The sequence below is a fragment of the Vipera ursinii genome (genome assembly GCF_947247035.1).
Source record: "Vipera ursinii genome assembly, chromosome: 3".
Lineage (NCBI taxonomy): Eukaryota > Metazoa > Chordata > Lepidosauria > Squamata > Viperidae > Vipera > Vipera ursinii.
In genome coordinates, this window is record NC_139516.1 from 211,231,693 (window position 1) to 211,246,093 (window position 14,401).

General features: G+C 44.3%; 1 protein-coding gene across 1 annotated transcript in view; it reads left to right on the forward strand.

Annotated features, from left to right (window-relative positions):
* Window positions 1-3,837: 3,837 nt before the first annotated feature.
* RECQL4 (RecQ like helicase 4) overlaps window positions 3,838-14,401 on the forward strand; it is a gene marked incomplete at its 5' end in the record, with an annotated part of 40,216 nt that continues 29,652 nt past the window's right edge. Inside the window, 7 exons of the mRNA XM_083360355.1 lie at window positions 3,838-3,921; window positions 4,051-4,084; window positions 7,209-7,318; window positions 8,405-8,548; window positions 10,388-11,451; window positions 12,043-12,142; window positions 13,433-13,556. Of these exons, the coding sequence (XP_083216481.1) occupies window positions 3,838-3,921; window positions 4,051-4,084; window positions 7,209-7,318; window positions 8,405-8,548; window positions 10,388-11,451; window positions 12,043-12,142; window positions 13,433-13,556 (1,660 nt within the window). The remainder of the gene's footprint in view (window positions 3,922-4,050; window positions 4,085-7,208; window positions 7,319-8,404; window positions 8,549-10,387; window positions 11,452-12,042; window positions 12,143-13,432; window positions 13,557-14,401) is intronic.

Here is a 14,401-nt window from a genome sequence, read left to right on the forward strand (position 1 = left end):
TGGGGGGTTGTTATGGTTATTTTATTGAGTTTTAAAGATGTATTTTAGTATGTGGGCATTTATTTAATCTTGTTTTAACTTTTGTAATCTGTATTTTTATTCTTGCCCTGTTCACCGCCCTGAGTCCTTCGGGAGAAGGGCGGTATAGAAATAGTATTAAATAAAATAAATAAATAAAAATATCTATCTATATCTATCTATCTCTAGATTTTGCCCATATTTGGGTCAACAAAGTGCTCAAAAAACTATATATATGTATATAAAGGACGCGGTGGCTCAGTGGGTTAGGATTCTGAGCTTGTCGATCAGATGGTCGGCAGTTTGGCGGGTCGAATCCCGAGTGCCGCGTAGCAGAGTGAGCGCCTGTTACTCGTCCCAGCTTCTGCCAACCTAGCAGTTCGAAAGGACGTAAAAATGGAAGTAGAAAAATAGGGACCACTCCGGTGGGAAGGGGACAGCGTTCCGTGCGCCTTTGGCGTCTAGTCATGCCGCCACATGACCACGGAGACGTCCTCGGACAAGCGCTGACTCTTCAGCTTTGAAACGGAGCACATAGCAGGGCTTCTCATTAACCACAGGCAATGTTGTGTCCTGTCAACAGCAGGAAAAGGGGCCTTGGAGGAGCTACGGAAGGACAATTTGATTACCAACCTGCCAGCTGATAAAGGCAGAGCAACCGTGGTTATGGACAAGCCTGAATATGATCGCAAGATTCATGCCTTGCTCAGTGATGAGAGTGCGTACAAACTGTTGATAAAGGTCGAATGACGTCACTTAGGAACCAGCTCAGTAAGACAGCAGATAGACTCAGAAGACAAAGCAAAATTAATGAAGAAGACTTGAAAGCAATTCGACCCAGAGACTCAGCCGTGGCATGATTTTATGGGTTACCTAAGATTCACAAAGAAGGACTCCCATTAATTGTGTCATTTCAGGACACCCCAACTTTTGGTCTAGTTAAATGGCTGAGTGGACAGTTCCAACGTCTAGTGGTGGACAACACAATCACGATAAAATCCTCAGGATTTTCTGGAAAGTGCAATTGTTGAGGGTGGAGGATGATGAAATTATTATATCTTTTGATGTGACGTCTTTATTCACCTCCACCCCACAAAACTTGGCTGTCTTCATGATGAGAGGTTTGTTACAGCATGAAGAACCACGACACCCCAACTCACCTAGTACAGAAGATTTCATCCAGCTGCTGAATCTTTGCCTCAAAACGTATTTCACATTTCAGGGTACCATATACATATGAACAAACAAAGGCACGCCTATGGGGCCCCCTATCTCAATGGTCATTGCGGAAGCCGTTTTACAGGAACTGGAACACGAAGCAATGGTCGACTACCGCTCCAAATTCTGGATCAGGTTTGTCAGTGATACAGTTGCTATTATTAAACACCACGATAACACCAAGTTCATGGAGAGGTTGAATTCGATTTACCCAGACATTCAATTCACGGTGGAGGAAGAAATCAATGGCACCCTGGTATTCCTGGACGTGCTGGTCAGTCGTCAAATCAATGGTACCCTTTCCACGGCTGTTCATCGTAAAACAACACATAGATTGGATTTTGCATCATGAGAGTAATCACCCAGTTGCGCACAAGATCAGCTGCATTTGAACGCTGTTCAAAAGAGTAGATACCCATTGCAGCACAATGGCAGCAAAAATTAAAGAGCAGACGTATTTCCACCACATATGCAGGCAAAATGGGTACTCGACAGGCTTCATTCGACGATGCTGCAAGCATCAGGAACCACGATCAATCCACGACGGACCAACAACCATGACTTGGGTAACGCTCCCATACATTAATAGTGTATCCAAAGCCACCGCACGGATACTTGCGTCCCACAATATTAATGTAGCACATAAGCCAAGCCAGACATTGCGCGCAAGAATAATGCACCCAAAGGAACCGCTGTCCAAAGACGATAGGTCATCTGTAGTCTACAAGATCAATTGCAACAATTGTCGTTTGCAATTATGTTGGAGAAACGGTGAAATGTCTCTGGACTAGAGTCCATGAGCACGAGTTAGCGGTCAGACGACATGAATAGCGTTCTCAAGTATGGGCGCATGTAGCTGAGAGTGATCACACATTTAATTTTGCAGGGGCTGAGGTCATTGCCCAGGACCCCAAGAAAGGTGGCCGCTTATTAAAATAAGCTTGGTTATCAGATCAATATTCAGTGAACCGACATGTAGAATTACTACCAGCATATCCAACGCTGAGAAGGCACGAACAGCTGCGCAAGGCATCAGAGCGGGCGAATCTTTTACCACCACTATACTGGATGAATAGAAGTACAAAAGATCCAGGACGCTTCCCCATGGAATGGCGGGAGGTCACAGTGAGTGGGGGGATGGAGACACCAGCATGGCCCATTGCAGGATCAGGGGAGAGACTGCCCCCCAGTGCGATTGGGACGCACACGGCGGGGGGTTGCCACCGGATGTGACTGTGACAGCTTGATGCTACCGGACAGGACAGTGGGAGGGATGATCTGGCAACGACTCTGAGCATCCGCGTGCAGCAGGGCGGGCGTGGCCAGCGGGCGGAACAGGCGGGGGGAGGGAAAATGTTAAAATTGAGGCTGACACTGGCCAATACAGCACAATCAGGAGCAACACGGCCAACTATGGGAGAGTGGGGAGGCAGGTAGACCGGTTACGTGATCCATGACGATCGCTAGCTATATAAGCAAGTTTTCCAACTACCAGCTTTTACTTTGATAACGTCAACAGAGGATTGATGAAAGCTAAGAAAGGGGGATCTTGTTTATCCATTCATTCATTTATTTGATTTTTGGAAAGTGAGGGGGTTTAAATTGATTTAATTTGATTGGATTTTTTTATACTTGCCTTGATTATTTTATAAATTGTTATTTTGGGATTCTCAAGATTTGGCTTCCCTTCTTCCATTTGTCACCTTCCTTGGCTTCTCCTGCTTCTACCTTCTGTGCTTTCCTTTCTGGAATCTAAAGGCAGAAATGGTGCAGAGGGTCTGTGGGTTCATATAAACCCCCTATTCTTATGTCTTGTGCCTTCCTAAGAGAGGAAAGCCATAGTGATGATTTATTAAAGAAAATAAAGGTGCACCCAAGCCAATCCAATAGTGAAAGGATAGGATTGCCTTGGATGCAGTCCCAAAACATCTGGAGCATCTCTTGAACACCATTGGTGTTGACAAATTCACTATCAGTCAATTGCAGAAGGCAGCTTCACTCGGAGCAGTTTACATCCTGCGACGGTACCTCTAATCGCATCAGACATCAACATCTGCCTGTCCTAGGCCTTTGGGAAGAATTTGAGGTACATAAAAATGCCAGATCCTATCTGAACATCTGGCTGACTGTGCTAGGAACCATAATTCATTAAATAATGTTAGCATGTTGAAAAAAAAGAAATGGTAATTCTGTTGTGATAGCTTTGATAGGACAAACTCAAATAATAATGCCATCTCAGCCATGATATGTGTCCCCTGTAAAGGATCTCCAGTTCCACATTAAGAGTGTGTGTGTGTGTGTGTGTGTGTGTGTGTATACTGTGTGTACACTGTGTGTGTGTTATTCATATTCTGTATACTTAAACTGCAGGACAATAAAATAAATTGGAATTTTAAAGTTGCTGATGTATCAAAATCTGAATGAGAATATTGTGCAGTGATTGATGTTTGGGTCAAGGACTTGGATATTGCCCAGTTCGTATTGGTATCTTTGTTGTGTCTTGGTATTTCTTGCTAAATCTTCTGATGGAGTTTCCTTGGGGCTAATTCACCTGACGTTCTGCCTTTTCATACAGTTTTCTGGAAATTGCCAAATGAAACTATGGAGCCTTCAGACAAAATTAAGATCCAACTGAAAAAATGGGAGACTTCTTTTTTTCAGGAGCACCAGAGGAAGCCCAACAAGGTATTTCGAATGTGATTTAATATCTCATTAGCATAGGTTTCATTGTTATAGGTAGACTAATTAAAGCATTTGCAACACAACTGAAATCGAGCCGATTTCCGAAATTATTTATTTGTCTTTGTTTTCCAGGCAGATGTTCTGGATGCTCCTGAAAAAATAAAAAGTAAGCATGATTCTTCTCTACAGCTCATTACAGTCCTGGGTCTGGAGGTACACTAGTGCAGGGGTAGGCAACCTTGGCTCTCTTATGAGCCAGCCACGCTGAGGGAAAAGGGAGAGGTTTCCAAGCTGAGCCATGCTGGCTCAGGAATTCTGGGAGTTGAAGTCCACCAGTCATAAAAGAGCCAAGGTTGCCTACCCCTGCACTAGTCAAATGTGATAGAACATCAGTTTTGATCAGTGGAAAGTGATAGTTATTTGCAAACATTTCGAGTGCTATGTTTTGATCGTTTTCTTATCAGAATGGAAGGAAGACTAGAAAGCTGCATCTAAAACTTTTTAACTAGATGCTAATTGCAGTGCTTTTATAACAAAAATAAATGGATCCTCATTTTGATTGCATTGCTATATGCAGGGCTTTTGTTGTCATAGAACGCTCAGAACGGAGTTCCGGCACCTTTTTTGGGTGGAACCTTGTAGGGTAAGCAAGGCAGGTTGTATGACATGTGAGTTCTGGCACCTTTTTCTTTTACAAAAAAAAGCACTGGCTATATGTTTTGTCAAAAGTGACTTCTTACTGAAGAAGACTTATTGAGCGATTAACTAACATTGTTTATGATAATTACTATTCATTGTTTTTTAAATACATGAACCCAGAAAACATGCTGTTTGCTAAATATTAAGAATGTTATTTTAAAAAAGCCCTAATCCCAACCCCACCCTATTCCTAATCCTATAAAAAATAATAAAATATACCGTATTTTCCGGCGTATAAGACGACTTTTTAACCCATGAAAATCTTCTCAAAAGTCAGGGGTTGTCTTATACGCTGGGTGCTGAAACTTTAGGTACAGGGCTGGCTGGAAAACCTGGAGCAGATCTCCCATTTAGTCTGCGCAGGGAAAGCGGGACCAATTGTAGTAGAAGCTGCAGTCTGTGATTTTTTACAGGCTGGGGTCTGGGTGTCTTTCCTTCTAAAGTTGAAAAGCAGCTGCAGTCTATCCCAACTTGAAAGGCAGGTGGGGAATGCTGCAGCCAGAGCAGCTGCTTAGCTCTAAGGACACATTTGACTCAGGAACTGGGCGGGCTGGCTGGAAAACCTGGAGCGGATCTCCCATTTGGTCTTTTTTTAAAAAAATCCCATTTATATCCCACCCTTCTCCGAAGACTCAGGGCAGCTTACAATTTAAAGCACAAATCAATGTGCTTAGCAATAGCCTTCATTCTATGTATATGCTTGCTTATTAGGGCTTCCCCCCCCCAGCAGCATTATTACAAAGTCAGCTTATTGCCCCCAACAATCTGGGTCCTCATTTTACCTACCTCAGAAGGATGGAAGGCTGAGTCAACCTTGAGCCTGGTGCGAACCTGCACTAATTGCAGGCAGCTGGTGTTACTTAAGGCTCTGCACAGGGAAAGCTTTAGAGTGAATTAGGAAAAGTTTAATCCACTTGCACTGTTTTATGTTTACATGTTTGATGACAAACAGCCTTATGTTTATAAGTGACAGTTTTCCTACTAAGTACCTGCATGTATAATAATAATAATAAGTTGGAAGGGACCTTGGAGGTCATCTAGTCCAACCCCCTGCTAAGGCAGGAAACCCTATACCATTTCAGACAAATGGCTGGCCAGTCTCTTCTTAAAAACTTCCAGTGTTGGAGCATTCACCATTTCTGGAGGCAGTTTGTTCCACTGATTAATTGTTCTCACTGTCAGGAAATTTCTCCTTAGTTCTAGGTTGCTTCTCTCCTTGACTAGTTTCCATCCGTTGCTTCTTGTCCTGCCTTCAGGCACTTTGGAGAATAGCTTGACTCCCTCTTCTTTGTGGCAGCCCCTGAGATATTGGAACACTGTTATCATGTCCTCGTCCTTCTCTTCATTAAACTACACATACCCAATTCCAGCAACCGTTCTTTTAGCTTCCAGTCCCCCAATCATCTTTGTTGGTAATTTGAATTAAAATTACCATATTAAAATCAAATCTGATGTTTTTTAATTTTTATTTGGTGTGCGTTGGAAGAGGGGTAGTCTTATACGGCGAGTATAGCCCAAACCCTATAATTTAACAGGAAATGTAGGGGGTCGTCTTATACGCCCAGTCGTCTTATACACCGGAAAATACGGTAAAAGTGACTTCTTACTCTTTAACTCTTGACTATTAAAAAAGCAAAATTTAATGGCATCATGAGTCATAATATAATATAATATATTATAATATATATTATATTATAATATTATAATATAATATAATATGAGGACGTGGGTGACTAGCACCAAAGAAGCTGCTGGGACGTGGTGGCTCAGTGGGTTAAGACGCTGAGCTAGTCAATCAGAAGGTCGGCAGTTTGGCAGGTCGAATCCCGAGTGCCGCGTAACAGAGTGAGCGCCTGTTACTCATCCCAGCTTCTGCCAACCTAGCAGTTCGAAAGCACGTAAAAATGCAAGTAGAAAAATAGGGACCACTACGGTGGGAAGGTAACAGCGTTCAGGTCCACCTTCAGTCAATCCCCCTCAGCTCAAAGTTTGTCAAGAATTTGGAAATGTTTGTCTGTGTGTTTTTTTTCTATCCGGATCAAAGCTAAAGTTTTATTTAATGGAAGAACAATAGCTAAATTTTTCCTTCTCGGCTTTTAGTAACTGTAATTTCAGTGTCTCAAAGGTGTTTTTTCAAGACGCAACGGAACTTACTTGGTTTTTCTTTGAAGACATTTTGCTTCTCATCAAGAAGCTTCTTCAGTTCTTCTTGGATGACAAGCGAAACGCCTTCCAGGAATAATAATAAAAAAAGTCCAGTTGCCTCTTGAGAAAGAACCTTTGGGGCAACTGTGACCTGGATGTCTGAGAATCTCCATAGATGTCACTTCAGTGAGTTTTAACTGAACACTTCCGTGCTTTAGTGAAAAGAATTTTCACTGGGATGCACAGAACGTTTCATTCTGAGGGCAGCGTTACACAAACCTCTTCTTCCTTCTCTCTCTCCCCCCCCCATCTTCTGAATTTGAAACTATTTTCTGTGCAAAGTGAATAGTTGGATACCCTGCTCCCTAAGAAAGATTGTGTATCTGATGGATTTCAGAATTAATTTAGCTACGTGATCTTAGCTCAAAATTCTCATTCGTACCCAGCATTGTACAGAGAGTACAAAGCTCTAAAGGAATCCAAGGAACATCATGATCGTGCTGAATCTGTCATGAGCTGCCACCAAGAAAATCAGCAACCCGGAGCACCGGAAAAGGTAATGGAGTTACTAAGTATTGCAAATATGTTATTCTCTTTGAACCCTGATCCTGCAGTGGAAAAATCATTTTGCCTTCTTCCTTTAAAGCAGGGGTCTTCAAACCTGGCCCTTTTGTGACTTGTGGACTTCAACTCCCAGAATTCCTCAGTCTGGGAATTCTGGGAGTTGAAGTCCACAAGTCACAAAAGGGCCAGGTTTGAAGACCCCTGCTTTAAAGCAAAACTTGCTTTAACAACACCTGCTTGAGTTTGTGCAATATGGTGGTGGCGAACCTATGGCACAGGTGCCACAGGTGGCACACAGAGCCCTCTCTGTGGGCATGCACGCTGTCGCCCCAGTCCTAGGCCTTCAGCTGGGTTTTATAAAACCTTTTCGCTTTAGGCCACTGACATTGTGTGCAAAATAAAAAGGTTCAATCAATCAATATCAACTTCTCACAGGGGGAAAAAAGATCTCACAAAGTGGGAATTGATTGTCCCACTCAGTCTGCCGTTACCACCACAGCCACGCCCACCCAATGGGCCACGCCCACCCGGCACCCGACGATGCATAAGTGGGTTTTGGGTTGCAGTTTGGGCACTCGGTCTCTAAAAGGTTCGCCATCACTGGTGCAATATGCTAAATCTAGTTACTATAGCAGTCACATTCATGGGTTCACACAATACAATACACTGAACCACAAAAAATAAGCCAAGATTCAAACTAACCAAGCTTACGTATTTTGCAAATGCAGCCACTAGATGTTTAATTGACTTGTTTAAGTGTGTTGTACAACACATTATCAGCTTCCCTGAAATTTCCTATGGCTAGTTGACATTCCCTTCACTCCTTTTGTACACAGCATCCAAAACTCACTGCTGGTGTTTGCGCAGTTTGCAAACCCCAGTTCACCTAATCATAGTTTACCCATGTAACCCAACTATCTCAATTTGCATAGTGTAAGCTATTGATTAGTCACACCCACTGCCTTCACACAAGAGGGCAACCCAAAAAAAGATAGTCAGGTTTGTGGCTCTGTCCTGGTCTTTTTGAAAATATGAACAACTGAGTTGTCTTTGTCTGTGCTTGGGTCTATTTTTTAAGGCATCTGATTTCGGTTCCTGGGGAGCACACCTGAATCGAGGGCAGAAGATTCCTAAACTGACCCAGCAGAATCCAGAGTCCTTGCAGGCCTCCGCACAGCATTTTGGGATGAAGCTGAAATGCAACTTAGGTGCAAAAATTAAGGTCTGAAAAGTTGATAATTGTTGAGGGCTGCATAAAACATACTTAATTGCTACATTGTTGTATTTCCTGAATTCATACAATGCAGCATATATTGTGCAAAAGATCATAGTTGTGAATGTAGAAGTACTGTAGCTTGACTTCTGGAGGATGAAAGTCATTAATGAAGCAAAGGGGCCAATTTAATTTCTTTCTTACCCCTGCTCTATTGTCAACAAACATAAGACTTGCATCTCATTTTGAGTTAGCTACTATAGATATCTCCCATAGCATTCTCTGGGCTCATAGCTAGAGCTAATTCAGAACTGTTCAGCAACATTCGATCTGGAAGGAAAGTCTACGTTTGTTATTTTAATACATTAAAACAACAGTGCGATGTGACAATAAGAAAATCAAATGAAATGAAAATTAGAAAAATGGCCTTCTACAGTTATATATTAATCTAGTCCAGAAACAGAGAGAGAAATAAATCTCAAGAAAAAAACAACAGAGAAATAGAGTGCAGAGAGGAAATTAAAAGGGAATTGTTTCCCTCTGTTCCTTTACTTCTTCATAAACAGGTCAGGTTACCTAGTCCAGAGCTTTTCAACCTTTTCACCCATTGTACCACTTTTAGCATATGGCAACATCCGAGCACCACCAGTCGCTTAGCAAAGTGTCAAAAACTTGATGACAAAAAAAGGGAAAAAAGTGATGAAGTACAGGTAGTCCTCGACTTACAACAGTTCACTTAGTGACTGTTCAAAGTTACAATGGCACTGAAAAAAGTGCCCCCCAGGCCACAGCCGAGCAAGACACCTGCCTGCCCGCCCAGTGGCACTCATCCTCCTGTCCGAGGTTTTCATTGTTGTGAGCATTTCTGTTGAGGATTGACAGCGGGGGTGGGGTGGGGTGTGTGGTTTTTATTCTCCCCCCTCTGCTGGGTGGTTGCAGCAGGTTTTGGTCACTTCACATGACCCTGGGACACTGTGACCGTCATAAACATGAATCCGTTGCCAAGCATCTGAATGTAAATCACATGACCCTGGAGATGCTGCAACATTCCAGCTGATCGGCGCTTCTTCTGGGCTCAGCAGACATGCCAGGATCAGCACCGAGGTTCAGCTGGATCCTGGCGCTTCCGCTGAGCCCTGACAGCCCTGCAGCTCCAGCCGTCTCTCGCTCAGGCTTGTGCGGTGCTGCCACCGGTTCAGCTCATTCCCCTCTCCTGCTACCACTTTTCTAGGATGGTCGTGTACCACCTGCCAGGTGTCCATGTACCACAGGTGGTACCCATACCACTGGTTGAAAAGCCCTGACCTAGTGACACGGTTTAGCTTTTATTTTAAATATAACTTTCTGATGTGAGTACATAAAAATAACTAAAGGCTGTCATACTTTATATGTAATTAACCCAATAGGTGATCTTGATTGTTTGAATTCTGACCTTGTAAATCAGGGGTGTCAAATGCCAGCCCGCGGGCTCAATGTGTCATGCCAAAACGGCGTCCACCCCATTGCCGGCAACGGGGGAAAAGTCACGATACATCATGACACATCACGTGATGTTACGAGTTTGACACCCCTGTTGTAAATAGTGCAAGGGAGAAAAGGAGGGTTATCTTGTAAATTTAGGCCCAAACCTTCCAAAATGACTTAGTTCTTCTCCAGGCCTGTGGAGTGAAGAATGTATTAATTGTCTTAGAGTTTCTTCTACGGATGGCCATATAAATGGGGTAAATAAAATAATGGAAGGAATTTGCAGGTAGCAGCATAAAATGTAATAAATGCTAGATTTCAGGAGATATTTCAGTACCGATATCCATCTGATTCTACTAACTGATTTTTTACTTTTGATCCCAGGAATGTCCAATAACTTTAAGGAGATCTCTCACTCCCAAAAGGAAACCAGTTAAATTAGCACAGGATGGACCTCAAATTGAAAAGATTCCGCCTCTCCTGTCACCAGAAGCTCCTTCGTTAGAAGCTCATCCCAGGGATATGCCTGGTTCTGATGCCAAGGAACTGACAGCTCTTCTTCCTTCTTCGCTTGCAGACGTGGCTGGTGCTCAGCTCTCTTTTCCTGGTCGGAAACCGAGACCGCCGTCATCGGATCGGTCTCGATGGCAAAAGCGGACAGTAACGAAACGATTGAGCAGTTTGGATGCCGGGTGGCTAGACAGGTGCCAAGGTACAAAACTGGAGAGTAGAGAGGAGCAAGACTGCAGTTTGGACCCAATTAACGGGACGGAGCCAGGCCAGACACAGACTCCATTTTTCCCACCTGGGGAAAGAAAATGGGAAAAGGACTGCCAATCTCTTCAGGAGAATCGTCGGCGGGGCGTGCCGGAGAGGCGGCCCGTGGTCCAAAGCGCTGGAGGCCTCAGTCCACCGAGCACGCAGGATAATGATCCAGCTTCAGACAAAGAAAGGATGGGTACAGCCTTCTGTGAAGCCAGTGCTGAAATTCCCACCGCTGAGCAGATGCAGGACCTGAAAACTGGCGGAAAAGATGGCAGCCGGAAAACGGAGGAGCGTCTCCTGCGAGGAGCTTCATCCAGGCTGAGGGGTGCTTTGTGTGATGAGGAGAGCGGGCAGCTTCCCCTTAGCAAGGCAGGGAAAAGGTCGAGCAAGAAGAGGCGTCTGGATCCTGCAGCTGACGACCAAGTTGCTCCGGGCAGCTCTGAAGACGGCGTTTGCGCAAAGCGCCAAAGGACTAAAGAGCCGGCTGAGGGCAGTCCTGTCAAAAAACTGCACCCTGTCAGTCAAAAGCCAGGAAAGGATGAATACGACTTTGACCAAGAGCCTGTCAAAGTGCAAGAGGGAAAAAAGAAGACGGTTCCACTTCTTTCTGAAAATATACTTGGGGACCTCATCGAGGAAAATGGTCCTAAGAGGAGCGGGACATCCATCACTCCAAGCTTCAGGTATATCCCTCACTTTTTTCTGGAGTCAGGAGCTGGCTGGGGAATTCTGGGAGTCTTTTAAGTCCTCAAGTCTTAAAGTTGCCAAGGTCAGATAGTGCTGCTTCGCATTGATTGTTGTTGTTGTCAGCTGCGAAGTCGTGTCCGACCCATCGTGACCCCATGGACACCGTTCCTCCAGGCCTTCCTGTCCTCTACCATCTTCTGGAGTCCATTTAGGCTCACGCCTACTGCTTCAGTGACTCCATCCAGCCACCTCCTTCTCTGTCGTCCCCTTCTTCTCTTGCCCTCCACCTTTCCCAGCATGAGGCTCTTCTCCAGTGAGTCCTTCCTTCTCATTAGGTGGCCGAAGTATTTGAGTTTCAGCTTCAGGATCTGGCCTTCTAAAGAGCAGTCAGGGTTGATCTCCTCTAGGAGTGACCGGTTGGATCGCCTTGCGGTCCAAGGGACTCGCAGGAGTCTTCTCCAGCACCAGAGTTCAAAGGCCTCCATTCTTTGGCGCTCAGCCTTTCTTATGGTCCAGCTTTGGTCCAACTTTTACAGCCATTTTGTATTGATAGGAGGGTTTTTTTTTCTCCCCCTCCTCCCCCCCAGGCTGCCACCAAAGAAATGTGGCAATTTTGTCCGGCTCAATATGAAAACGAAATCCCACGTAAAGAGCTGCAGCTTGAAGGGAAAACGGCTCCGCAAGCAGGTAAGTTGCCTTATAACCAACCTCCATTTTAGAGCTTTTAATTGTTTCTCAGATTTCATGCGTGATTGTTGTTGTTGTTTTTTCTTTCCCTCGTGCTGGAGAATTGACTACAGGTAAGTCTTTGACTTACGACCACGAGTGAGCCCAAAATTTCCATTGCCAAGCAAGGCCGTTGTTAAGTGAGTTTGGCTCCGTTTTACGACCTTGCAGTGCCACAGATATTTAAGTGAGTTGCTGCAACTGTTAAAGTTAGCAGCACGGTTGTTAAGCTTCCCCGTGGACTTTGCTTGTCAGAAGGGGACAAAAGGGGGGGGGTCGCATCTGTCACAAATACAGGCCGGTTGCCAAGCGCCCAAATTTTGATCAGGTGGTCTTTGGGATGCTGCAGCGGTTGTGTGAAAGACGGTCCCAAGTCACTCTTTTCAGTGCGATGGTAACTTCGTACAGTCAGATGGTAACTACGTACAGTCACTAAATGAATGGTTGTAAGCCGAGGACTACCTGTATTAGAAGTTAAAGCCACGGGTCTCCCTGAAAGAGCGAGCAAGGTTAGTCCGATTTCTTTTCTGCTTTATTTACTTATTTATTAAAGTTATATGCTGCTCCTTTTCACTGATAAGGACAAATTACAAGTCTTTAAAAAGATCAATATAAAAACAGTTACAACTATAATGCTATATAAAAACTAGAATTGAGGAAGGGGGGAATGAGGCCTTATCCATCAACCACTTCTTCTTTTTTTGGTAGAGATTTTATTACTTTTTATAGGGTTAGGAATAAGGTGGGGTTGGGATTTGGGTTAGGGTTAGGGTTTTTCCAAATAACATTCTCAATATTTAGCAAACAGCCTAATGTCTGGGTTCATGTGTTTAACAAACAATGATAGATAATAGTTAATTATCATAAACAATCCCCCATCAACCACTTCTTATCCCATCAACCACTTCCAGCAGAAGGTGCCCCTCTTGGGGCCCCAAACCACGTGGCGAAACCAGGTTTTGATACCCTTCTGGATGGCCAAAAGAGCGGGAGCATTTCTCATTTCCAGTGGCAGGATGTTCCACAGGGCCGGCTCCACAATAGGAACAGTTCTTCTCCTTGAGTCCACCAGCCAGAATTCCTTGACCAACGGGGTCTGCAGCAGCCTCTTCTGCTGGAACAAGTCGGGTGGGCTATTCCCATGGGGGCAAGATGGCTGCTTGGATAATTCCCTGTAACCAGCTACATGGGGAAGGATGAAACAGGCCTCTTTGCCTCACCTGTATTTTGCTTTCTCCCTCCCCCCCCCAGGTGTGGAAGCAGAAGTGGCAGAAAAAGGGGCAGCAGTTCGGCGGAGGTGGCAGGCTTGTGGACCGAAGTAATGACACTTGCTTCAAATGCGGGGGACGCGGCCACTGGTCTTCCCAGTGCAAAGGTGAAGGTGGCGGGTCTGGCTAACTGACATTGTCAGACTGGAAAGTTTGATTGCAGAATCCAGGTTAGCCAAGGTTGCCTTGAAGCCACGGAGGGATGCACCGTATCTACCTGGAAAGACTTTTCTGATTTTGAGATAATGGTAAAGAAACAGTAAAAAAGGACAACACAAAAAAACCCACCCTTACCTTATTGATAGTGGAATATATTAATAGTAATATTAATAGTGGAATATAAACAACAACAGAAAGAGCACACTTGAGAATAGAATAGAATTGAATTGAATTGAACTGAATTGAATTTAACAAATATAACAGAATAGCAGACTTGGAAGGGACCTTGGAGGTCATCTTGTCCAACCCCCTGCTCAGACAAATGGCTGTCCAGTCTCCTCTTACAAACTTCCAGTGTTGGAGCATTCACAGCTTCTGGTGGTAGGTTGTTCCACTGGTTAATTGTTCTGACTGTCAGGAAGTTTCTCCTCAGTTCTAGGCTGCTTCTCTCCTTGATGAGTTTCCATGATCCATTGCTTCTTGTCCTGCCTTCAGGTGCTTTGGAGAATAGCTTGACTCCTTCTTCTTTGGGGCAGCCCCTGATATATTGGAAGGCTGCTATCATGTCCTCGTCCTTCTCTTCATTAAACTAGACATACCCAATTCCAGCAACCATTCCCTATATGTTTTAGCCTCCAGTCCCCTAATCATCTTTGTTGTTCGTCTCTCTATATACAGTATGTCTTGAGTGTTTTTTGATGCACCCTGTTGCTGGCTGATGAGAGCAAAGCAGCTTGAAATAGCTATACCAGTCTCCCTTTAATTCTTTGTTAGCAATCCAAATTTATATATC